This window comes from Haliotis cracherodii, unplaced genomic scaffold (assembly GCF_022045235.1).
Source record: "Haliotis cracherodii isolate W230 unplaced genomic scaffold, xgHalCrac1.p SCAF_9, whole genome shotgun sequence".
Classification (NCBI taxonomy): domain Eukaryota; kingdom Metazoa; phylum Mollusca; class Gastropoda; order Lepetellida; family Haliotidae; genus Haliotis; species Haliotis cracherodii.
The window spans coordinates 11873308-11899758 of NW_027266343.1; the positions used below are offsets into that span (position 1 = coordinate 11873308).

Genomic DNA, 26451 nt, shown 5'->3' on the forward strand with positions numbered 1-26451 from the left:
AACCATAAACATGATGATCATTTTCAAAATGCTTGCCGACAAATATATGTTTCCGCTGTAATACATCTGTTTCAGTCAGAGGTTGTTTTTTTCATCTGAAATCTCTGACTGACCAATCAGAATCAAGTATTCTCTAAACAAATGGTAAATATTTTGAACCATACATATTTATTAATCGTTTGTTTTGCCAAATTTAATTTTTCATATCTGTTTAAACTTTAAGATTGTCAGATGGTACATTATTTTCATAGTCCACTGACTTTTTTTCATTTAAAGAAAAATGAGGTAACCTGAATGAAGGAAATGGCTAATTACTGTTTTGAGTAATGAAACGCATTTTCTCTGTGGTATGACCTGACGGCGAAATATGAGAGTTGCCTCCCCTAGCGTCGTGACAACGAAGAAAACAATATGGCAGCCCCCTTGGATTATTTTGAATGCGGGGGCTAAACATTTGTCGAGATGATTTAACATTAAAACAATTACTTTGTTTTTGGTAAGTATTCTTACATTAATGCATATACTTTATATTAAAAGTATTGACATGTTCATAAATGTGTGGATTGCATGCAAAGAGTCAGAAATATTGCTGTCAATCTCTCCTTGACCCTTCTCACTGGCCTCAGGCATCAGTAAGATCAGATTCCAAGGGTTCATTTCCTGCTTGGCCAAAATGCCTTTTGCTACACCACTCTTCCAATCACTCTCATTATAGCTGAGAACACGCTATTGACTTAGTGAGCTATATCCATGATAATATGATATGTCGATGAGATCAAATGCTATGAATATATTACAGCATTTATGTGAGGAGATGATTAAACGTTCCATGAATAACTCCACTTTATGTGACTCAATAGACTATATGTATAATGAAGTATATTTTGCACCATTTAACCCGTGTCTTGTGTGTAAATGAAGTTTGCAATGTTATTTGCCAGTCCCTACCTGTGAGAGTTTTGCAGGGGTTAAGGAGGATTTAACCCTGCATTTTAATATTGATACCGAGAGAACCTACTCTTGATATCAATCCTTGGTATCCAACATTAAAAAGTACACATGCATTTTACCAGACACCTGTCTGCCATTTTGTTTGATGCTACTAATATAGTCTCATGCAACAGTGTTACTTATTGGGAATATGGGCAATTATAGAATCTATTCTCCTTCCAGTTGTATCACAAACACGGGCCTATAAAAACTAGGTATACAAGAAAAAATGTTAAGTATTGGGAAATACATATCTGTACATGCCTCTTCGATCCTTAGGGTAAGTTGTGTTCGGGCGGTTACCCCTTGAAAGAAAATAGTGCCATACATACTCTACAGTGACTGTATATGGTTTAATATGATTAAACCTTGAAAATAAATATCAAATGAAAGTGGACATCAACATTGAAAAATTAATGGAGAAAAAAGGTCACATTTCATCACATGTTATATTTTTCATTAACTTTGGTAACTACAATTACATTAAATTATGATTACCTTCATTTCAGTTTCTATCATTTTAGTAAGGCACTGACTGTTGCATCTATAAACTTAAAAAAATTATCAAGGTGGTGAGGTGAAATCCCTTACTACTTAAGTCTGAAACAATGCTACATAAGTGTGTACCAATATCATCAAGTCTTCAGTGAAAGCTAAGACAATTATCATGCATGATTTTCATGAACCTAAAACCTGATTTTTGTTACAAAGTAAACCTTTCATTTTCAGTTTATCTGATGAAGTTTGAAGTTAAAATTATAAAAAGTAAAAGAAACAAAACTCCAAAAACTCCTAGCAAAATGTATGCAAACATGAAACCAGAGACCGTGAAGGTGCCCTCCCACTTTCCATGTGCGGCTCGAGTCAAGATGCCACAGCTCGGATCGGAGGACTCCGAGATCAAAATAAGGAGACAAGCCCCGAGATCGACCCTGATGCTGTACCAATCTACGGACATGTCGAAAATGCCTGTACAGGATTCCTACTTGAAACGAATCAGCTCTGGGCTTGTCTTTGAGGAAGATGTTGTGAAGGATCGGTGTTTCCATACATTGCCCTATGATTCCAAGTACTTCTGGGAAGTGCTGTCTTTAGATGGCCTTGTTCCTTTGCCACCAAAAGCAAGGATTCCAGTCGGTCGACACAACACACGAGGGCCGGATGTAAGGCATATTCCGTGTGGATTTACAAAAATCACCAAAGGTCACCAGCTGAAGCCGCTGAAGAGGAAGATCATGGAGAAGGCGATGAAGATGCATCAGGATGCGCTGATGGCAGGGATGATGGAGGAAACTAAACCCCAGGGGGATGAGATGGAGAAGCTAGAAGACGAAGATGTTTCACCCGAAGGTGCAGTGTTTATGACTGAGGTCTCACAAGAGCAGCCAAAAGCCAAACCTCAGCTGAAAGAACCTTCTCAGAGAGCTGCAAAGAAGGTAACATATCGCCGACAAAAGGATGAAGATCCCATATCAGCTTCTGTCAGTCCGAGTAAGTTAACACAGAGTTCAACTGAAGCACAACTACCATCATTCGCAACCAGAAACGACTGGGATGCCTATCTGTTGTCCATTTTGAGTCCTCTGACAGCGAATTGGATGGTCCATGAGAGGATGTCCCCTTCAGATGACCAGGAAAATCTGAGTAAAGTGTTATCAGATTGGTATGGTCAGCCTGAACACACAGACCTGGTGAGGGACGATGTGAGCATCACAGACATGGAATTGACACCCAAGAAAGACAAGAAGACAAAGAAGGTCAAGAAGGAGAAGCAGCTGACGTAAGTTGGAGTGAGTGAGTGAGTGAGTTGGGTTTCATGCTGCTTTGATAGCATGATGGTTTATGGAGGATGAAAAGCATAGGTCAAAGATGTTGACATAGGTCTTAGTCCTTTACCATTTTGGGAAAACTGGTATGCATTTTGAATCCCCACAACCAATGCAGTGTTAAAATATAAGGGGGTGGTATAATGATATAATAGGACCTAAATCATGCCCTCAAATTTGAACGCAGCATGGATCCTGTCCTTACCAGGGGATGTAACTCTGCACAGTATATCATTGATGTATTGTAATTGAAAGTACATTTTGGACAATTTTTAGCAAGAATGTAGAAAAACAACCTTGAAGTTGTTGTGATATGTATTGATCACACTTTAAATTAAATTAATATTGTATTCATTTTGCAAGCCAACTGACCCGTTTTTTTCAAATTGCAGATTTAGGAAAAAGATCCTTTTCAAGAAAAGTTTTTAATAACAATAAAGTCCAAAAGACTGCCTGTTATAGTTAACATGCCTTGCAGCACCAGTTAAAAAGGAGTAAATTTTTTAAATAATTCTTTTCAATATTCTTATAAGTTGGACTAGGAATATTTCTAGTCCAAGTAGAAAGAGGTTGAAATTATGTACATAAACAGCGGAAAACTCCATTACTCAGGACATTTTCCTGTAGGTTCTTTGAAAAGATTAAAGCTGAGGTCCCCAAGCGTGCAGTTGATCCTTATTCCGATGACAACCAAGCGCCATTCTACCGGCAACCTGCAGGTCTGCGACGCCAGCGGAAGACGGAGGAGAAGGAAGAAGCAGGTATGTAATTAAATGGTTCCTATAGCAACATCAATATTGGCTAAGTAATGATAAGATTTTATGGATGAACAACTTCTTTATTACAATTAAGAGCGATGTTTCGGTGTAGGTTCTAACACCGTTATCAAGCAAGTGCTTGATAACGGTGTTAGAACCTACACCGAAACATGCTTTAACAACGGTGTTAGAAACTACACCGAAACGTCACTCAAGTTGTTCATCCATAAATTCTTATCACTGCTTAGTACTCCAACTTCTAAATGCCTATCAAAGAGATACATATTGGCATCACACTATAATAAATTGTACATATTATAATTTTTAGATCTGATTATGCAGCCTCTCATTCCATTTCAATATTTAAATGTCCATGATACTACAGCTTGTTAGACATTGAGGAAATTCAATACTATGATGAACCTTCATTTATGGAACTTCAAAAATTTTGCAGTGGCAGCTTTGGGTAAGGATTTGTATTACCTCTATGTTGACTAATCAATACATCATCTGAAACAGAGAGCATTAGACTTGATCTGCTTATTGATGTAATGTTTTCTATGTGTAATATTGTTTTAAAGAATAGTTTCAAACAGAGTTAACTAGGAATCTTCTAACCAAATGTAACTAGTTTTCAGCAATGCTTTCTAGTAGCCCAGTGGTGATTCCATGTACAAATTGGTCCCCGGAAACCTTTGCTTGTTGTACAAAGTGACTTAATGGATTGTATGGTCAGGCTTGGTGATTGTGTGCCATCGTACCAGGATGTTGGATGTTGCTCATAATATCAATCATTAGTCTGGTCGGGACTTGATTATTTTCAGGCCTCCACCATATAGCTGGAATATTGCAGTGTGTGGTTCTAAACAACAAACAAAACTTTCATTTATTGATGAAAGTAACTTTCCCTCCAATTTACTTTAATTTTTTCGCTTGATAGAAGTATCAACAGTTATTCCATTTGAATTTCTAGTACTAGCTACTATAGAACAACTTTTGTATTCTTAGTCACTAGAGCATCTTATGAAATTTCTTGTTTTGTGTTTTTGTTGTACTGGGCTCCGTTCCACAAAGCGATCGTAGCGCTAAGATGATCGCAACATACTTTAACATAGACTTACGACAATCTTAGCGCTAAGATCATTTTGTGGAACGGGGCCCTGGAGTCCTGTAGCCTAAATACATGTTTAGTTCAGCTGTAGTATTTTTGTCCTGTTTGTTAGTATCAGTAGTTGAAGTAGTTCCAGGTATAACGGGTAGTATTGACATACCTACAGTTTGTTTTATGCTTTCATATCTCAAGCACTTGCTCAATACACAACATTATCCCAAATAACTGTTTGCCCGCCTACCTGTGGATAGTAACTTTTCTGTCGTGATGCGTGAAATATTTTTTACACTTGCCCGGCTGTCTGGCAGATAATAAGATTACTTAAGTATTCAGTATTGCAGATTCTCTGGTAATTGTTTGCATTATTTCAAATGAATCATGACACGATGTGTCACTTATTTTTGCGTTTTTTTTAAATATTAATAATGTGGGCAGGCAACACTCATGGGTCACGTGCCCTACTGCATCTTCCCAAGGCAAGAGTGAGTGAGTGAGTATGGTTTTACGCCGCTTTTAGCAATATTCCAGCAATATCACGGCGGGGGACACCAGAAATGGGCTTCACACATTGTACCCATGTCGGGAATCAAACCTGGGTCTTCGGCGTGACGAGCGAACGCTTTAACCACTAGGCTACCCGACCGCCCCTCGAGGCAAGAGAGTTAACTGACTTATAAACCTTTGATGATGTCACTCCATTGTTCAGACAGTCTCTTCTTTGCGGAGGTAAACTCCGCTATCGTTCCCACAAGTATTACCGGCTGAATGCCCGGGTCTTACCAGCAGAATGCCCAGGGCATTCTGCTGGTAAGACCCGGGCATTCTGCTGGTAAGACCCGGGCATTCTGCTGGCAAGACCTGGGCATCCTGCTGGTAAGACCCGGGCATTCTGCTGGCAAGACCTGGGCTGGCAAGACCCGGGCATTCTGCTGGCAAGACCTGGGCATTCCGCTGGTAAGACCTGGGCTTTCTGCTGGTAAGACCCGGGCATTCTGCTGGTAAGACCCGGGCATTCTGCTGGCAAGACCTGGGCATTCTGCTGGTAAGACCCGGGCATTCTGCTGGCAAGACCTGGGCTGGCAAGACCCGGGCATTCTGCTGGCAAGACCTGGGCATTCCGCTGGTAAGACCTGGGCTTTCTGCTGGTAAGACCCGGGCATTCTGCTGGTAAGACCCGGGCATTCTGCTGGTAAGACCTGGGCATTCTGCTGGTAAGACCCGGGCATTCTGCTGGTAAGACCCGGGCATTCTGCTGGTAAGACCTGGGCATTCTGCTGGCAAGACCTGGGCATTCTGCTGGTAAGACCTGGGCATTCTGCTGGCAAGACCCGGGCATTCTGCTGGTAAGACCCGGGCATTCTGCCGGTAAGACCTGGGCATTCTGCTGGTAAGACCCGGGCATTCTGCTGGTAAGACCTGGGCATTCTGCTGGTAAGACCCGGGCATTTTGCTGGCAAGACCTGGGCATTCTGCTGGTAAGACCCGGGCATTGTGCTGGTAAGATCTAGCTTCAGATGCGCAAAGCGATTTTAATGCTAATGTTTATTTCCAAGGTTAAATAGTTTAAAATAGTTTTAGCACTAAAATCGCCCTCCCTAATTTCCCTTCTCCCAGGGCTTACATTTCCCGTCAAGACCTCCAAGTCGGTTTTGATCCTTAACTTAAAAAGTCCAGTTTCCACCCTTGCAAAACTAAGATGGAATTACTGGGCTCGATCGTAGCACCACCAGTGGCTATTACCAGTTATGTCCCTCCTAAGCCTCTCCTATGGACCAATCAAATTCCACCTCTTGTATCACTTGCGTTTGCTTCACACAAAATGGTGGCGCCCAGTCACAACGATCTGATTGATAATCAAGATCTATATTGTGATAAAATGGGTCTGACATCGCGAAATGCATCAAATCACGTGAGCACCTTGGTTAAAAACGTGAAAAAAATTGGAAAATATCTGCTGACAACGAGTTGGCAGTGCACATCCTTTGCAAATCCTGCAATCGACCGAAATCTGCATGACAGTTTATGAACCGTATTTCGATTTCGGTGCGCGATTTTGATTGGACTATGCATAGATTCGTTAGTCAAGCCAAAATGTTACTCCATAATACCAGCCTAGTTCGGCAAGGGTGGAAACTGGACTTTTATAGTCAGTTAACTCTCTTGTCTCCGGAAGATGGCCCTACTGTCGTTTGGGGTTATAGAATTACTTAAAACACTGATACACAAAAACTAAGTGATTCTGGCAATGTTGTGTAAAACAGGTCCTGACTGCCAGCATTAAATGCTACTCTCGAAGGATGGACCGCCTCCATGGTCTAGCAGATAGAACACCTGCCAAAAGATATTAAAGATGGTATTTGTTGTTACCCAGCCTGGTGCTTGACATTAAGGGATAAAACTGGTAGTCAGCATATTGTGTCTGAGTGGGATATACATTTTAAACTGTGGCATGGTATCTCAGTGGGCTGACAGTATCAAACTGAAATAAGTCGCTGTATAAGTTGAACAATAATGTTGAACACGATGTCAAACCCCGACTCATCTCACCTAAACTGAGGACTGGGTGGTGACAAAACACAACCGACCTCATTGTGTGTCATTGTACTTGGATTGTAGCTCATGCTATCAACCACTGGTTTGCATGGCCCAGACTTGATCATTTATAGGACACCATATTACAGCTATAAAAATGCTGAATGAAGTAAACTGCATTCTCTAATTTACTGGAATTTGGGCCGCACTTATTTAGTCGCAAGTCGTTTAGCAGCCTTTAAACATTTATGACACAAGTCCCACAATCTGGCAAAGTAACTGAAATATCTTAAAACAAAGTGTGGTAGCATTATCAGAGGTAGAAATTGACTCTAGCCTGCTCGCCCAAGACAGTCCTTATGTCAAATGTATCCAAGACATAGGGAAAAAATTAAAAATTGAATCCTACTCTAGTCAAGAATGATTCAGCAAGTCTAGATTGCTTCAGCCCTGAAATTAAGCATTGTTCTGGGCTCCATTACGATTTTATTTTATAGACATATATTTTTTAATAAGATTACTTTATTTCTGAGACTAAATGTTAGTCTAAGGTGTGTACTTAATCACAGTTCTGGATAGCGATAATTTTGGGTAAATTTCTACCATTAATAATGATGCTGTATTTAAGTTAATAGGTGCATCATTCAAATACTGATTGAACAAAAGAATCCATGCAAAGAATACCAAAAGTTGGTCTTATATAATCTCTGTGTAACCATGGCAACGTACAACAGTTTGGATGTGGTGGTTGCAGGAGCAATCAACAGCACGGCACATGGGATTGCAGTCAAGTCATACCAGCCGTCGCCGCCGCCAACCCTCCGAGACTTCATCAATCCTGCAGTCGGAGACAAGATGTTTGACACAGACAACATGTACCAGCAGGAATGGCTTACAGGTGAGTTGGCTTGGTGAGCGAGTGAGTGTGTTGGTTTTATCACCGCTTTGAACATTATTTCAGTTTGATCAAAGCATGTGAACTTGATGTTGGAGGAAAGCCTGACAATATTAAGGTTTAGATATTGACTACTTTGTTGTTTGGTGCTGGCAAACCAAGAAAATCATCAGGGAGCATCTGGGATTTGAACCAAGGATCCAAGGTTTATGGGCTGCCAAAGGGACACAACTCTGCACAGTGACTTAGACATCTGGGACATCAGTGAGTGAGTGAGTGAGTTGGTTTTAACACCGCTTTTAACAGTATATCAGTTATATCACGGCGTGTCAGTTTAATGTGGAAGGAAAGCACGAAGTGATGCAGGTCTGAGATGTTCACCACTTCGGTGAAACCCACGAGCACAGGTATGGTGCTGACAAACCTAGAAACATCATCAGGGAACATCTGGGATTTGAACCAAGGATCCAAGGTTTATGGGCTGCCTAAGGGACACAACTCTGCACAGTGACTTAGACATCTAGGACATCAGTGTTCCTCCAGACTGTTGACTGTGCAAAGTGTTCTCTTCTTGTCTTCTAATCTAAAACTATAAAGATGAAATAAGGCCCGTCTTATCATAAGTATTTTCAGGTTAAAGATGCAGATTCGGATAATAATTTCCTTTCTATGACTCATCGATTTATTTGGATATTGTAATTCAGAAATATGTTGTTTATGTACATAGACGTTTTTGTCTACCACAAAGTATGTTTATTTAAGAAATAAACGATGAGTGGGAGTTGTTTATCGTACAATAAAACACTGCAGGGAGAATAAACCATAAGGGACTGCAGTTTGTTCTCCCTGCTGTGTTTTATGATCTTGCACCATAAGTGTGCATCTGACGCTACAGCATGATGGCCATTGAATATAAAGTACACAAACTTCTGAATTAAGATGGTTTCAGTTTAAAGTTATACATAATATTTTAAGTACTAACTGTTATTTATTTAAAATTGGATATATTGAATCGCCTGTTTGCTTATTATGTAATGAACCATCTGAAACAATTACTCATGTATTATGTAATTGTCACTATGCTGCTGATATATGGATGAAACTTTCAGATTGGCTTGGAAATTATACAGTAGGCAGAGTTAGTTTTAGTAATGAACACATACTGTTTGGATTTAAAGAGAAGAATAACTATTCACTCAATGCAGTAATTATGGCAACAAAATCTATGCTGTACACATTTAATGGAAAAAAGTCAAACCAATCTTTTTACTAATTCAAAAAGAAATACTTCGATTTTATGAAATTACAAAATATATTGCATATTACAAATTGTAATTACTATATTCGACGTAATAAGCTCAGGGCGCTCTCAAAATTAGAAATAGGGGGCTCTTAATAGGATATTATTTTGGTGAAAAAACAGAGTTGAAAGATAAATTTCGTGATTTATGCTGACAGCCTGAAATATTTATGTATAACAGATATATATTTTCAGAATTTAATTGCCCATGATTAAGGTTGCATATGACACACGAGTGCGTATTATACGCGAGTATGGGGAAGGAAACGGTGCGTATTATGTGCGAATAGGGGTCCGAAGGGGTGCTAATTGGGATTGTTCACTAGCCAATATATGAGCAAATCTCGCCGTGGGTGCTTATTAGAGCAGGGCGCTTATTACGTCGAATACGGTAAGCAAGTTTTTCTGGTCTTCTCCACATGTACTGTTTAGAAACTCTGAAAACTGTGATATCAGATCTGTCCATGCTACAAACATGCCAATAATGTCACAATAAATCCATGCACACTCTATGTATGATATTGAAATGTAAAATATGATGGAAAATGGAATAAATAATTAAAAAGAAAAAAAAAAAAAAAATTAAGTATAAAGGGATGATGATTGTCAGTTGTTGATTGTTGTTTGTTCTTCACAGGTGCCCAGCAGGTGTACTGCCCATCTGACCAGGGCAAGATTGTGATGGAGAATGACAACAAGTACAAGAAACAGCTTCAGAAGGAGTACCCCCACTCTCCGCAGTGCTGGTTCCCTGAGCCTGACACAGAGGTCAAGGTCACACAGGATCCTGACAAGACCAAGATCAAAAAAGGTCTCCGACGATGGAAGGAGCTCCCAGAGCCTGTGGATGTGAGCGTTTATGCTTAAAGATTGTTTCTTGACCATATTTTATGTGAGTGATAACCATGCATTTCATTGATTTGTATACAGTAGACCTCAAGTATTCACTGAGTTTTTCATGCTGTTTTTCCCAGGACACAGCCGAGGTCCTGAACATTGTTCCCCCAGGCTACGACCCTGAGTTCCACCGATCTCCTGACCCCACCACAAGGAAAGTCACCAAACTGAATGCTTCCCTCATGCAGATCAGTAAGTCCTGTTAGGGTTTCAGCCAATCAGACCTCAGCTTTTCAAAAATGACAGTCTTCATTTTTTTACCATCTCGATTCCCATTTCGAGAGCACACCCATCCTGTGACTGGGTAATAATGGTATAGCTCTTTCAGCAGACACTAATGTTTCGATTATAGCACATCAAAAATATACTCATTATTATTTCAATCATTTCAAATACTGTTTCAGTATTCAGTAATAATCAGGCTGTCCATGTTATCTTTAATGATAAACACCAAGTTGGTTGGTTGGTTGGTTTGTTGTTTAACGCCGCGCTCAGCAGTATTCCAGCTATATGATGGCGGTCTGTAAATAATCGAGTCTGGACCAGACAATCCAGTGATTAATATCATGAGCATCGATCCACGTAATTTGGATCGATGACATGCATTAACCAAGTCAGCGAGCCTGATCTCCTGATCCCGTTAGTTGCTTTTACGACAAGCATAGTCACCTTTTACGGCAAGCATGGGTTGCTGAAGACCTATTCTACCCCGGAATCTTCACGGGTCGATAAACACCAAGTACTGAATTTCAATCTGATATCTAAGTTTCTTTTGTCCAGTTGGAGAGTGGCGGTCAAAGTGGCACCTGAGTGGTCAGTTTGCAGACAGCAGTCCGATGGACCTGATCCGGGACATGGCGGACATTCAGCCCCACGTGAGACTGAAGGCTGTGTCCACGGTGGGGAAAGCGGCCGAGTATAAGCCCCCGGAGGAGGCGGGCATTCAACTTGAGTACCAGGACAGGCGGACAGTGACATCCAGCCACCTGCCGGACGAGGTCTTCATCGCACTCAACTACCTCCTGGACGACGAGCATGACCGTGTACAGAAGGCAGCCGCCATTACACTCTACTCTTTGAATCATCCCTCGGAAAAGGTTGGTTGGGGAGACAATGGCGGAATTTGTTGGGATCTGAACTTAAATTATAAAGCTATACTGAAGTCATCCTACTGTTTTTACGTGGCCTTGATTTTGTGGATAAAGGTAGTCAAGATCATTGAAATCCCGGGGGTTCTGTTAACGCTTCAGTTAAGTTAGAAAGTCGAGCTCATTCTCCCAGAATGCCCTGAGCATGGATACTAGCAACTGATTTTGCGGGATTTCCACTATTTAAAGAAACCTTAAGAACAATAGGATTGAGTGAGTTGGGCTTATCGCCGCTTTTAACAGTATTCCAGTTATATCACGGCGTGTCAGCTTAATGTGGGAGGAACGCCCGAAGTGATGCAGGTCTCAGACGTTTACCACTTCGTTGAAACCCATGGGTATGGTGCTGACAAACCTAGAAACATAATTGGGGCGAACCGGGATTCGAACCCACAATCATAGGTTTCTGGCCACAAGGGACACAACTCTGCACAGCGAATCGCGGCACCTTAGAAGACTGGGCCACCCATGCCCCCAAGAACAATAGGATGACACCACTATCAGTTTATAAGTTAGATAAAACACTCATTAGTTTCCAATGAAAATGTAAAACCTCTGGCTTTACCCTCCCTCAGTAATTACATTTTGAAACCAAAACCTCTGAGTCATGTTTTGACCTACACTTAATCCCTTTTTGCTAGGGGTTGAGTGGTAAAGGTAATAATTATTGTCAACTTTGCCACAAAGAGCTTGAAAACTGTGCTGCAGTTTTGTGTTACTGTTCAGTATTATACACTTGCTGGTCCTGTTCCAGAAGCTTTTGTAATCAAATATTTAGAGAAAATAACAATCACTGATTTTTATGATGAATATTTAGACTTTGTATGTCTGATGAAAATATTAAGGAATTGCTTTTTAGTGTGTGTTTCTCACCTGAAAGACATTCGTGTGCATCATGTTTTTGCCTACCATAAAAAAACAAATTTTTCAAATAGAAATTTTTATCCCTTAATCAGCTCATGCGTATGCTTCACCATGTAAACCCAACGGCATATAACCAGGTAAAGTCATCATTATAATACTGGGGAGCATAGAAGTCCGGCTGTCTGTTGTGTCCTTAGCAGTGTACACACTGGTGGTCAAGGATTTGACTAATTTAGACATGTGATGTTTGGCCACCAGGCTGAGGCCATCCTGCGGGACACTCTCCAGGGGGAGAATGGTGTTGACCGCTGGGCAGCTGCTCAGTGTCTGGCCCACTTTGGCGTGTGTGACTCGGACGTGGTAGGGGAGATAATCAAGCAGCTCCTGGACACCGAGGACTCCATCAAACACGAACGGGCCATCATGCTCCTGTCCAAGATCAGCTACAACTCGGTGAGATTTGATAACTGTAAAACATGTCCCAATGCGCTCACAGCTTTTTAACAATCTCAGGCCAGACCCTTTTTATCCCCCGCCAACTTTGTTATAGAAACGGAGTCCGTCCGTCCATCCTTACGTCCGCCTGTTACGTTTCGTTTCCGGAGCATAACTCAGAAACCGTTCAATTTTTTTTTCATGAAACTTTGGAGGTCTGTCAGGTACATGCTGAACTGGTGCCTTTTACTATTTAGAAATTTTAGGAAGTTTTATTCTTAACGTTTCCATGGCAACAAGATGGGCTTAGGTTCTGTGAGGGTAGGGTTCGTTTCCGGAGCATAACTCAGAAACCGTTCAATTTTTTTTCATGAAACTTTGGAGGTCTGTCAGGTACATGCTGAACTGGTGCCTTTTACTATTTAGAAATTTTAGGAAGTTTTATTTTTAACGTTTCCATGGCAACAAGATGGACTTAGGTTCCAAACTCTAGTTTGGTTTATGAAGTGAATTGCACTATATTTTGCAACAATGAATAAAACGAAAAATTTCACTTTTAGTTTAAGAGGATTGTATCAGGAAATTTACTTCAGTTCATTCGGAGTCCTGTATCTTAATATCTAATTCATTACAGTGAGAAACCCATTCTTGCCCAAAAAAGGCGACTATTCTTGTCGTAAGAGGCGGCTAACGGGATTGGGTGGTCAGAGTCGCTGACTTGGTTGATGCATTTCATCGTATCCCAATTGCGTAGATTGATGCTCATTTTGTCAATCAGTGGATTGTCTGTCCCAGACATGATTATTTACAGACCGCTGTCATATAGCTGAAATATTGCTGAGCGTGGTGTTAAACAACAAACAAACAAACAAACAAACAAACAAACAAATCATTACAGTGTATTTTACTGTTACCATTTACAAATTTGTTTCTCTGAAAGTTTTGAGTTACAGTGTTTAATTGTTTGTTTGATGACATTGAGGTGTGGTTGGGTTGTCATGACAACTGATTGTGATGTTGTCAGACTCTGGTTCACTCCCTGGTGGCGGAACAGCTCAACAGCACCAGCTGGAGACACAAGGTGATCGCCTGCAAGATCCTCCCCACGCTTCATGGAACCATCAACAGGGTAAGGGTGAGTGAGTGAGTGAGTTGGGTTTAACGCCGCTTTAAACAGTATTCCAGTTATATCGCGGCGTGTCAGCTTAATGTGGGAGGAAAGCCCGAAGTGATGCAGGTCCCAGACGTTTACCACTTCGGTGAAACTCACAAGCACGGGTATGGTGCTGACAAACCTAGAAACATAATCAGGGCGAAACTGGGATTCGAACCCACAAGCACGGGTATGGTGCTGACAAACCTAGAAACATAATCAGGGCGAAACCGCGATACGAATCCATAATCATAGGTTTCTGGCGTGCCTAAGGGACGCAACTCTGCACAGGGAGTAAAACACACAGGGACTCTGTCAGCTAAATCTAACATTTGAAACCTTATACTGTGCATTTGGTTACAAATTTGACTTAGCGTTATTAAATCTACATGTAACTAAGCTCTACACTGACACACTTACAAATTGAGACTGGACACACATAATCTACATTGCAAGTCCTGGAGGACTAAACAATGTATGTTGTTTTCACTTATTAAATTTAAATGTAATAGGAGACTAACAAAATAGAGACAATTTATGGATAACAACTTCTTTATTTTATTATGGCAACATTTCGGTATAGATTTTTATACCGTTGTCAAGCAAGACTGACAATTTTGCTTGAAAACTGTATAAATCTATACTGAAATGTTATTATCCACAAATTGTCTCTGCTTTGTCAACTGTCAACTAAGTAATGCCTATCAAACAGCTCAGTAGTAGACTGCATGTTACATATCAACATTTTTATTCTGTTAATAGAACACTCTGGGTGCCAGTGGTTGATTTATGTAAATCTGACACTGAAATCCTCATCTTTAAAAAGCTTATAATGGTTCTGAGTATGTGTAATGAGATGACAGGAACTAAGGCTGGGGCGGGTAACTCGGGTACTCGGGTTGGATGGGTCCTGAGTAGGACCCGGATACCCACAGGACTACCCGGACCCGTGGTTAGTCATGTGATATATTGCTTCATGACAAAAATTACCTAAAACTCTATGCTTACACTATAAGTCACTAATGTTCCCATTTCTTTCTGACAATGCACCCATTCCTTCTGACTTTTATATGTTTGAATAATGATAAAACTTCAGGCAGTAAACTTCAGTGTATGCATGACCAGATCGTTTTACACGTGTATCTAAATACATTTTGCCAGGGCTAAGGTCAAACATTTCAAAATCGGATATTTTGTACCTATCTCTAAATATCTACAGTGGGAACCCGGGTACGGTCGGGTAATAGGGTGGTGGGTACCCGGGTAGTAAATTTGGACTCGTCCCAGCCCTAACAGGAACATTCTTGGAAATCATGCAAGTAAAGCATTCCACATATCACTTTGGATCTCCAGAGGTTATTTACAGAAAGTACCCTGGACTTTAAAAACAGACAAACCCAGGTACATTCCTGCACTTCTACTATGTGAACACAAACATGCATATATTGATAATGCGGCTCTATCGATAGGGATCTGACTTGTGCTGTGAGTATCGGTACAAGAACACTGGTCTAGTTCAAGGACTCGAATACCCAACAAAGGGAGATAACTCCTCATTGCTCTCACACTTGTCTCTGGCTAGGAAGTGAAACGGTACAGCATCTTGAGTCAGTTTGACTTAGATGATACCAAGAAAAAAGACAAAATGTCAATTGTAAGGAATATTATTTGATTCCGGACAGGGTTTTGAGACACAAGTTTTTAAGTATTTTTTACAACCAGTCAGAGACCAAGCTCTGATGAGATCTAATTAAACCTATACAGGTTTAATGGAAAAGGAAAGGGAGATTTGTTTTATGCACGTTACCATGGAAACGAGATGAAGTAATGTAAATAAATTGGGCTATGTCCTTCCAGGACATCACCAACAAGCTGTCGGAGCTGATGTGGAGTGACTGGCACAATGACGTGCGGAAGGCAGCAGCTCATTGTCTCGGGAAAACCCAACATGGCCGGGATGTCCACGATGATCTGAAAGACCGGATTGGCTCCACTAATGAACGAGTCCGTCTTGAGGCTGTCAGTAGGATTGGACAACTGGGTGAGGTTTGCGTTGCCCTGGAGAGTTTCTGCCTGAGTTGAGATGATATTGAATCCATGCTTCTTTGGTAATGTTGTATTAGTGATATTGCGCAGTAGAATATGAACTATTAACAAAAATGTGAATTCCCTCAATGAACTAAACTTGACTATCTTGATATGATGAAATAATTCATATAATAAATTTGGGGAACTAAGTGTAAATCTCTTCTTAAAACCAGATGAAGAAATGTAAATGTGACAAAATTAACTAAGTATGATTCTCAAATCTATAGCTATCAACCTATCAGTCCAGCCCTATTTTGGCTAGCATTGTTGCGTCCTATTGCAACATTCTATCGCAACTAACATGTTCTACTACGTCCTACCTTGACAAGCTATAGAACGAAACTGTTCAATGTACGTCCTATCTCAAACCAAACTGACGAATATGTGTCCTATCGAGCCGAACTATCAAACCAAAGTGACGAATGTACGTCCTATCGCGACGACATCTCAAAACCAAGTGAACTTAACTCAAGTAAGTCCGATTTTCCTCGTTTTGCACGTGCTCGGACAGCACGTGCCATGTCATTTTCCATTTTCTTCCGCAAAGAAAGATGTGTTCCAGCTATCTGTTCAAGCTTAACTTGTCTTCCAACCAAGTGATGTTGAAGCCATATAAGACACACAACTACAGACTTTTATGTAGCATTTAGAGATGTGAAGAAAACATACTCATGCTTTGCTGCATGAAAATTCTGCCATAAAGTCAAACTTCTGGAATGTTGAGGTTTGGGGACATCAGTAATGTTAAGCAGTGCACTCCTGTTGTTCTAGCTTTGTTACTGAAATTATTTTGGACATGCTTCAAGTTGCAAGTGTCTTCAAAGAAATGAAAAGAATGTCGCAAAATGGGCAACTTCATATCCTATGATTGCAAAGTTACGACCTACTTACAACATATTTGTGACATCCCTCTCCTTGAACGCTCTATACCTACCTACCTACCTACCCACCCACCCACCCACCCACCCACCCACCTACCCGAGTCACATTCTTAAATGAGTCAAGAACTACTTGCAACTAGCGATTTGGAGAGAAAACATCAATATTGGGTTTTATGTTTTACACCTACCATACATATGTAAGATTCAAATTGAAAATGTCTCTAAATAGGTCTTGTCATGAAAATGTCATGCTCTTGGTATCTTTTGGTCATTTCAATAGTTCACGAATGTTTTATGACATTTTCAGGGATAATGACAGCCAAACTCCTGCCAGTGTTTCTCAAGTGTTTTGATGACCCCTACGTGTCGATCCGTGTAGAGACGTGTATCACAAGCGGAAACCTGGAAATTACGGACTATCGCGTCCTGGAGAAGTTGGTGTACCTGGCCACCTATGACCCCATCTGGAAGGTCAAGGCCCTTGCCATTCAAGGTCAGTGTCACCTTAATTCTCCAGGAGAACTGTTTTTCAGTAAACAGTTTCTCAGTGAACAGTTTGTCTCAGTAAACAGTTTGTCTCAGTAAACAGTTTGTCTCGGTGAACAGTTTGTCTCAGTAAACAGTTTGTCTCAGTAAACAGTTTGTCTCGGTAAACAGTTTGTCGCAGTGAACAGTTTCTGTAAATAATGAAATTATTATCGTTGTGTGCTGGTCAAAAAGAATTTGATTATACATGTTAGATACTAGATTGCAGTTATGATGTTGGTATATTTTTCAATAATGCATGTGAAACCTGTAACTGTAAAGAAATGGTACTATGCTTAAAAACTTTCATTCAAAGGACAGTTTTTAAGTGAATGTGTCTGTACTAGTCCTGTATTGGTAGGCAGATCTATAGTGTGTCTCTCCCCACCAGCCCTGGGGTGTATTGACAGATCTATAGTGTGTCTGTTCTCACCAGTCCTGGGGTGTATTGGCAGATCTATAGTGTCTCTCTCCCCACCAGCCCTGGGGTGTATTGACAGATCTATAGTGTGTCTGTTCCCACCAGTCCTGGGGTGTATTGGTAGATCTATTGTGTGTCTGTCCCCACCAGCCCTGGGGTGTATTGGTAGATCTATAGTGTGTCTCTCCCCACCAGCCCTGGGGTGTATTGGCAGATCTATAGTGTCTCTCTCCCCACCAGCCCTGGGGTGTATTGGCAGATCTATAGTGTGTCTGTTCCCACCAGCCCTGGGGTGTATTGGCAGATCTATAGTGTGTCTGTCCCCACCAGCCCTGGGGTGTATTGGTAGGTAGATTTATAGTGTGTCTGTTCCCACCAGCCCTGGGGTGTATTGGTAGGTAGATCTATTGTGTGTCTGTTCCCACCAGCCCTGGGGTGTATTGGCAGATCTATAGTGTCTCTCTCCCCACCAGCCCTGGGGTGTATTGGCAGATGTATAGTGTGTATCTCCCCACCAGCCCTGGGTTGTATTGGCAGATCTATAGTGTGTCTCTCCCCACCAGCCCTGGGGTGTATTGGCAGATCTATAGTGTGTCTGTCCCCACCAGCCCTGGGGTGTATTGGCAGATCTATTGTGTGTCTGTTCCCACCAGCCCTGGGTTGTATTGGCAGATCTATAGTGTGTCTGTCTCCACCATCCCTGGGGTGTATTGGTAGATCTATAGTGTGTCTCTCTCCCCACCAGCCCTGGGGTGTATTGGCAGATCTATAGTGTGTCTGTCCCCACCAGCCCTGGGGTGTATTGGCAGATCTATAGTGTGTCTCTCCCAACCAGCCCTGGGATGTTTTGACAGATCTATAGTTTGTCTCACCCCACCAGCCCTGGGGTGTATTGGCAGATCTATAGTGTGTCTCTCCCCACCAGCCCTGGGGTGTATTGGCAGATCTATAGTGTCTCTCTCCCCACATGCCCTGGGGTGTATCGGCAGATCTATAGTGTCTCTCTCCCCACATGCCCTGGGGTGTATTGGCAGATCTATAGTGTGTCTGTCCCCACCAGCCCTGGGGTGTATTGGTAGATCTATAGTGTGTCTCTCCCCACCAGCCCTGGGGTGTATTGGCAGGATCAACGAGGACATCAAGGAGTGTCTGATGTGGTCGTTGCGGTACGAGGAGCAGGAAGGGGTGAGGGCGGAGGCGTGTCACTCGCTGGTTACCCTGGGTCAGAGGGATGAGGAGTTTGTGGAGGTGTTGCAGGACAGACTGCTGGTGGAGACGTCGCATATTGTCAGAGAGTAAGACCCTGACTTTTTCTCATATATTTGTATTTATCATTTGTTCTCGATTTTGAATCAGTCTCTTAACCTTAGAAATGAAAAAATAACCACAGGTTCCATCATGTTGAATTTTATCTAAAACATACATACCGTATTTGACGCAATAAGCGCCCAGGGGGCTCTCAAAATTAAAAAATAGGGGGCTCTTATTAGAATATAATTTTGGTGAAAAAAACCAGACCTGAAAGATCATAAATCGTGCTAATTGGGGTTATTTACAAGCCAATATATTAGGATAATATCACCATGGGCGCTTATTAGAGCGGGGCGCTTATTTCGTCGGATACGGTAATTTTAAATGAATTAAAATGCTGTATGCATACAAAATTGATAATGGACATGCCCTAATTGTTGCAAAGGATATGTCCAGCTGACAGTGTTATATCTATACTCAACAGAAATTATTTTTCGATGTCAGTTGTGTCAGTTCTGTAAAACAACAATGATGTTTGACATTGACATATACTCCTTTCACAAATGACACACATGAAAAGTAGTATCTCTTGGCATGGTTGTCTCTCCATATATATGTGAATCCATCCATATAGATGTATTGTATTTGAATGAATATTTATGAGTGACTGCACAACTTGTGTACTCTACATTGTAATGTGGAGCCTGTCATATGTCAACAAAGTGAGCTTATGTCAATAAAATGATTGTAGGTTAAAGTTCAAGATCACAGTTGTCTTATGTTTGGCCACCAACTACTTATAAAATTTTCCTCAATGTATAAATGTGATGTTTTGTCTGCTTCAATGAAAAGTGCACGGGTTTATTCAGACTTGCTCAGAGGTTGATATTCGACCCCATGCCGCACTCAGCAATATTCCAGCTATATGACGGTGATCTGTAAATAATCGAGTCTGTACCAGACAATCCAGTGATTGATATCATGAGCATCAATCTACACAACTTGGATCGATGACATGCATCAACCAAGTCAGCGAGCCTGACCACCCATTCCCGTTAGTAGCCTTGCATTTCACTGACCAATTTGTGCAAAATACTGAATTCTTTCTAAATTGCCTGCCATGGTCACTAATCCTTTATAAATTACCACCTCACACACACACACACAACCCACCACTTCCTCTGCATCTGCATATGCCAATTCTTGACCTTGACCTTGACCTTGCAGTGAGATCGTGGAGGCGCTGCGTCGTATGGGGGTCAGCACTACGGAGGATATGGACATGGTCACACAGATCAAGGGAGAGGTCCGCAAACTGTGCAACCGTGATGTCATTGCCTCCCACATCATGATCAACGAGATGGATGACAATCGCAAGGAGAACCTCAAACGCATGATCTACGAGACAGACAAGGAACTTGAGGTATGCATTCATGCAAGTTCTGGGGCTTCAGGTTAGAGTAGGTACCCGGCACCATAGTCGTTCATGAGCTGATTGAAATATGCCAAGGGTTGTCACAAGGTCACGTATGACCTGGGCCAACTTGCACAAAGTGATCTTAGTGTTACGATGATTACATGGACTTATTATAGTCGTTATGCTAAGATCTATTTGTGAATGTGGGCCCTGGCTGATGTCATTGTACACTGAAGGCGTTAATCATTGCTCATGCAGCGTAAAACTACACTATCATATTTTTTCACTCTGTTACGACTCACTGTAAATATGACTTCTCTAATCTGCTGATACTCTAACACCTTTCCTTCTCATAACTCACAACAGAGCTTTCACCTAACATGTAACTTCATGCCAGTTCGCAAGCCCAAAACTACATTTGCTTAGGAAAAGCATCTTCCTGAGGCAAGGGAATTAACTGACTAAAAGTCCAGTTTCCACCCTTGCTGAACTATTCTGGGATTCCGGGGGTTACATTTTGGCTGGACTAACGAGTCTATGTATAGTCCTATTAAATTCGCGTAACGCACAAGACATCCAGTTTGTAAACAACATGGAGTTCAACGTGGCGTTGACAGATATTTTAAAAATCTTTTCATGTTTTTAATCAAGTGATTTGATGCACTTTGTGAGGTAAGGCCAGTTTTATTGCAATATAAATCTGGATTATCGTTCAGATCATCTTTACTGGACGCTGCCATTTTGTTTGAAGCAAATCCAAGTGATATGAGAGGTGGAATCTGATGGGTCAATAGTGGGAACATAACTAGTAATAGCCACTGGTGGCGCTATGGTCGAGCCTCGTAACTGGACTTTTGTAGTCAGTTAACGTCCTTGCTTTGGGAAAATGGAGGACAAGTAAAAAGCCAAAAGATGGTAGTCCTCATTGACTAGTAGCATTTGGGGCCAATATTTCTGAACCAGTTCTTGATGATTCATTTTTACTACAAATTGAAAAACATAAAACTGACAGAAAATGTAAACATTGTAAAGATTTTTCTCTTGTTGAAGCAGGACTAGCTACAGACTCTGAGGACCAGTGAAATAATGTCAACACTGGACTAGTCTGAACATAGGAATTTCTATGGCTGTATTTTATATCTGATCATGTATGCAGTCTCATCCTAAAGGTTCACCTCCATGTCTCCACTAGTCCTACTCTTGATTAACTGGGGCGGTCGGGTAGCCTAGTGGTTAAAGCGTTCGCTCATCACGCCGAAGACCCGGGTTCGAATCCCGACATGGGCACAATGTGTGAAGCCCATTTCTGGTGTCCCCCGCCGTGATATTGCTGGAATATTGCTAAAAGCGTCGTAAAACCAAACTCACTCACTCACCCACTCACTCACTTGATTAATTTTGAATATTGAACAGCATATGTGTAGGGCAGTTCTCCATACTCCATGATAAAGAGTCTTTTTTTACAAATATCTGAGTTATGACCTTCATTGAGTAACTTCTCAACATAAACCAAAACAATTAAACTGTTCAAGGCTAATTATGACTCCAAAAACATGTAACATGGATCAGAGAATTCTGTATAAGGGACTGGTCATTTATTTTACCTGAGTGAGTAAGTGAGTATGGTTTTACGCCGCTTTTAGCAATATTCCAGCAATATCATGGCAGGGGACACCCACCAGAAATGGGCTTCACAAATTGTACCCATGTCGGGAATCGAACCCAGGTCTTCGGCGTGACGAGCGAATGCTTTAACCACTAGGCTACCCGACCGCCCCCATTTATTTTAAGGGTGTGTAGGGTGTGGGTATGGGTGTGGGTGTGGGGTGCGATTCATGTTAGGACTGTATCATACTTTACTGTGCCATTTTTTTCCCATGCCCCCCACCCCAATAACATTTGTTCAGGACCACCCCCCTCCCTACAATAAATGACCAGTCCCAAAATTAGAAGTTCCTAAGTTTACCAATGTCAGACTTGACTGGGGCAGGAGTCTGGAGATGCTATCTTTTATAGTGTAGATTCTGTCTTGTTTACAGGCTGCTTCCATCTCATGTCTAACAAGTCTCTTCATCTTTTACCCTTTTCTATCTGTCTTCATCCCTCTGCTTCCTCCTGTGTGTTGCCTCCAGCGCTACTTCGAAAATAGCAACCTCTTCCTCAACCTCATCAGTAGGTCTGACTTTGACAGCAGGCTCCAGATAATGTGCAGTTCCGTCACTAAAGAGAAGCTTCATAAGGTAGAGAGGTCAAGGACGTTACAGTCAAGCTTTATGCTCATCATTGAATTCATCATCACAATGAAATGGTAGCAGTATCAATAATCATGGAAAGAATGCTTTATTATGTAGCTTTTATTTATACCATATATATATATATGTGGGCAACATCTCATTCACTTATAAAAGACGACTTTCTCTAAAAACAAGCAATTATCTGAGTGTTTACAATGTCTGTGCTACACCCCTGATATGGCAGGAGTAATCGTGATAAACTTGGCCATCCAAAAACGTATGATGTCCGAAAATATATGATCCGATGATATATATATATATACACACAAGGCCTAACTCTTAAAGGAATTTTTTAAATACCGTATTTTCTTGAGTATAGTGCGCACCCATGTATAATGCGCACCCCCCTCTAGCGGATTCAGTATCTTGGAGAAAAAAAATTCGAATGTCAAGCGCAGAAAAAAAATACACCATAGATCTACCCCTTCAGCGAATTCCGGTACACGAACGGGTGATGAGAAACTTGGTCAGTACAAATTTGAAATTTGAGATAAAAAATCACCAGACATGTTTATTTACCGTTTAAATTGTATTTTTTGTTCTGCTAGGCATTGTTTTACATCCAGGGATTAAGATTACCTTGTGTATTTTCTCGGAAACTAAGTCGGAAACAGCAATCAGCTGTACATACGTTTTCTTGGAATCTACCGGTGATTCGGTCAAGACACACCAAATGATATAGCTTTACAGGATTTTAATGCAAGGATCGGCAAAAATTGTATCTGAAACTATTTTTTTTATCAGGAATAATATATCCCAATATCTTGTTAATTTAGTTGCAGCTTTCAGGAAACATATTTTAAATAACAATAGCCCAAAAGGATTTTTTTAAATACCGGGTACAATGTTGACTAGAAATTAGGATGTATTGGTGTGGAAAGTGTTTGATGGGCTATGTCTATGAAATCTATCTCCCTGTGAAATGGGAATACAATAATAATAAAATATCACATGTAATATTAACAATAATAATTCTATTTACCCATTCCAAATATGCAAGGGCCTATAACAGTTAATCAAAATACCAAGTCCTGAAATCTTATATTATCGGTTTACGATATTTCCTGAGAGTGATGATGATTTGAAATCCTTTTACACCAGCTAACTGAATCTCCCCTTGTCATGTCCAGGAGCACCAAGCTAAGAAGGAGAAGGCTCTCAAGCGAATCCAATCCTTGTGCCGAATGAGCACCCAGGAACGCACCACGACTGGATCGAGAACATCCTCGGCTGCTGTTAGTCGAGAAGGAACGATGTTCACCCCCTCAGCAGATAAAGAACTGGAGGCTCTCATGTCCCCAGAAGATACAAAGGAGGATCTAAGTGATGAAGCAGCCAGGACCATTGAATCGGTCACCACCAAGTCCAGAGTGGACACGGTCACAGCCACCTCCGTCTCCCGACCTGGCACATCCGGGACTCAGACGGACAGTCAAATTTCCGAGACGGGAGAGGAGAGTGACCAAAGCAGACTGGTCAAGTCCAGGACAGAGGACAGCGATGGGGAGTATCTTAGTGGTGGGACTCCAGGCAGTGCCCAGGTGGATGGTCTTTTGAGTAAGAGAGATCATTTGGAGGGTCTATCAGAACATGATCCTCCTGGATCCGCTGGTTTGAATGTTGCTGTTAATTTGGCACTTTCTTCTATTGATATCCGAGCATCTCGACTCAGTTTTATTGGTCCTTCCTCCGAGAGGAAAGCTCAGCTGTCAAGCAGAGACACTACCAACGAAAGGCAGAAGGTCACTGAGGAAGCTTTGAGTACATATAAGGGTTTGGAGTCAAGGTATTCTAGTTTTGATGTAGATCTGACGGCCATTGATAGTGGATTGAATACAGCAATGGTGAATGAGAAAAAATCTGAACGATCACAGAGCCAGCAATATCAAAAGGTCATAGCATCAGTTGTGATTTCATCCTCAGACAGTGAACCAGCAATCACGGAAGTATGTGCAGGGGAACAGGAGGTAAAGGATGGGGCTCCCACTGCTGTTAAGAACCAGGAGCTTGACTCTGTAGATGCTGCAGTGGTTATAGTGGTGTCGGGGGCCTCCAGGACAGATCTAGATCCTGGAACTAAAGATGAAGTTGCTGGATCATCAGAAGTTGATTCAGATTGCGTTGTTCAGGTTGAGGTTACAGGGCCAGATGAAGGACAAGCTGTTGTGGGAGAGGTGAGAGCAGGGGACACATCAGCTGCTGATGCAGAACCAATTGGTCAGGATGCTACTGGTGATGATTCGGAGCATGTTGAAGTTTCTCTTCCAGATGGATCTCCAACAGAAGGTTCTCAAGGAGCAGGACATCTTGTGACAGGTTCTCCAACTGATGCAGCAGTGGAGATTGTGATCACTTCCTCTTCCCCTCACGATGAGACTGCTGAATAATAGACTCGGTGTTCACACTGTAGTAGTGCTGTGATGCTAACCTCTACCCCTTCTGCTGATAACTGATTGTTTTTTCTTGTGTAAATATTTGAAAGCAAATATTTAAGAAATTTTATTTTTAGAATATCTTATTGTACCAACACTGTGTCAATGAATGTTCCTTAACACGTGTCCATGAAACGCCAGTGAATTTGTGAAATAATTCAACTTTGTATTTTATGAAGAAATAGGTCCAAAGATTTATCCATTTTGCATAAGGTAACAGCATTCAAATATTATATATGTATTTTCTGTAAATACAGATGAGAATATATAGATTGTTTTCTAAGTATTATGTTTGCAAAGTAAATACTTATGCTTGTTGCTTCTTTTTGTCAATATATTTAAATAGAAGCTTTCTGCCAAAAGCAATTTGATTCTGCTTTAGAATACAGTTAAGCATACTGTATAATCTTCCAGCGATGTGTCCCGAACCCTCCTCCCTTAGTGTACAGCTGTGTATTACAATAAATTTTTTACCCTGTTGATCTGTGATATTATAAATGTTGTCATTTTTGTGAATATAGCAGTATTGAACTCTTGTTGGTCTCATGTTATAAATCACCTTTATTCAATCTGGACAATATCTGTTCCAACATGAACTTGGAAATTACTTGATTCTGATTGGTCAATCAGAGGTATCAAATCACAATAATCACCTCTGATTGAAACAGCTGATTTGATGACCTCATCACTGTGGAGCCTAATACTTTTTGAAAAGTGCTTCTTTCTCATTGTTGGTAGCGGTAGGTATATTTATATAATTATCTGTGCAACTATTTTTATGAAAGGCGGTGTTCTGTTTACTACAATATTTGATGGATGTGTGGCAAATTGTGGGCAGAAAACACAATTCAAAACACATCTGTGACGTCATGGTATGGTTTAAATGCTCCATTATTTTTCAGGAATGGAGAGTTGTTTGTCAAATTATACATTATTTTGAACAAACATTATAAAATAATTCACACATGAAAAGACGGAACTATTGTTTGTTGGAAAAGATGTGACGCCAGCAGGATTCAACCCGCATCTTTTGATTTGAGAACACCTAATCGCTACGGCGTAACACAACGATGTCACACAACGATATGGTGTGAAATTAACTTATAAATATTTTCGAATATTTGTATGATCCTTAAAATGCTCTGTATTTTTTATTTTTTTTTTGCAACTAAAGGCATCCGGTGGTTAGACCCGGTCCTGCTTGATTGCTAATCATACATCATACTTTGCAGT

The 26451-nt window shown here is 41.1% G+C and overlaps 1 protein-coding gene across 1 annotated transcript; it reads left to right on the forward strand.

Moving 5' to 3' along the window:
- The first annotated feature begins 407 nt into the window (after positions 1-407).
- Positions 408-25754, forward strand: LOC139452241 (HEAT repeat-containing protein 4-like). Its single transcript, XM_071233640.1, has 15 exons — positions 408-496; positions 1720-2770; positions 3444-3577; positions 4029-4040; positions 7972-8115; positions 10050-10261; positions 10387-10501; positions 11090-11406; positions 12580-12774; positions 13781-13885; positions 15767-15950; positions 17186-17371; positions 18930-19119; positions 20303-20498; positions 23917-25754. Exons 2-15 carry the CDS (start codon positions 1728-1730, stop codon positions 25171-25173), a joined length of 4290 nt encoding a protein of 1429 aa, XP_071089741.1. The 5' UTR covers positions 408-496; positions 1720-1727; the 3' UTR covers positions 25174-25754.
- Positions 25755-26451: the final 697 nt, after the last annotated feature.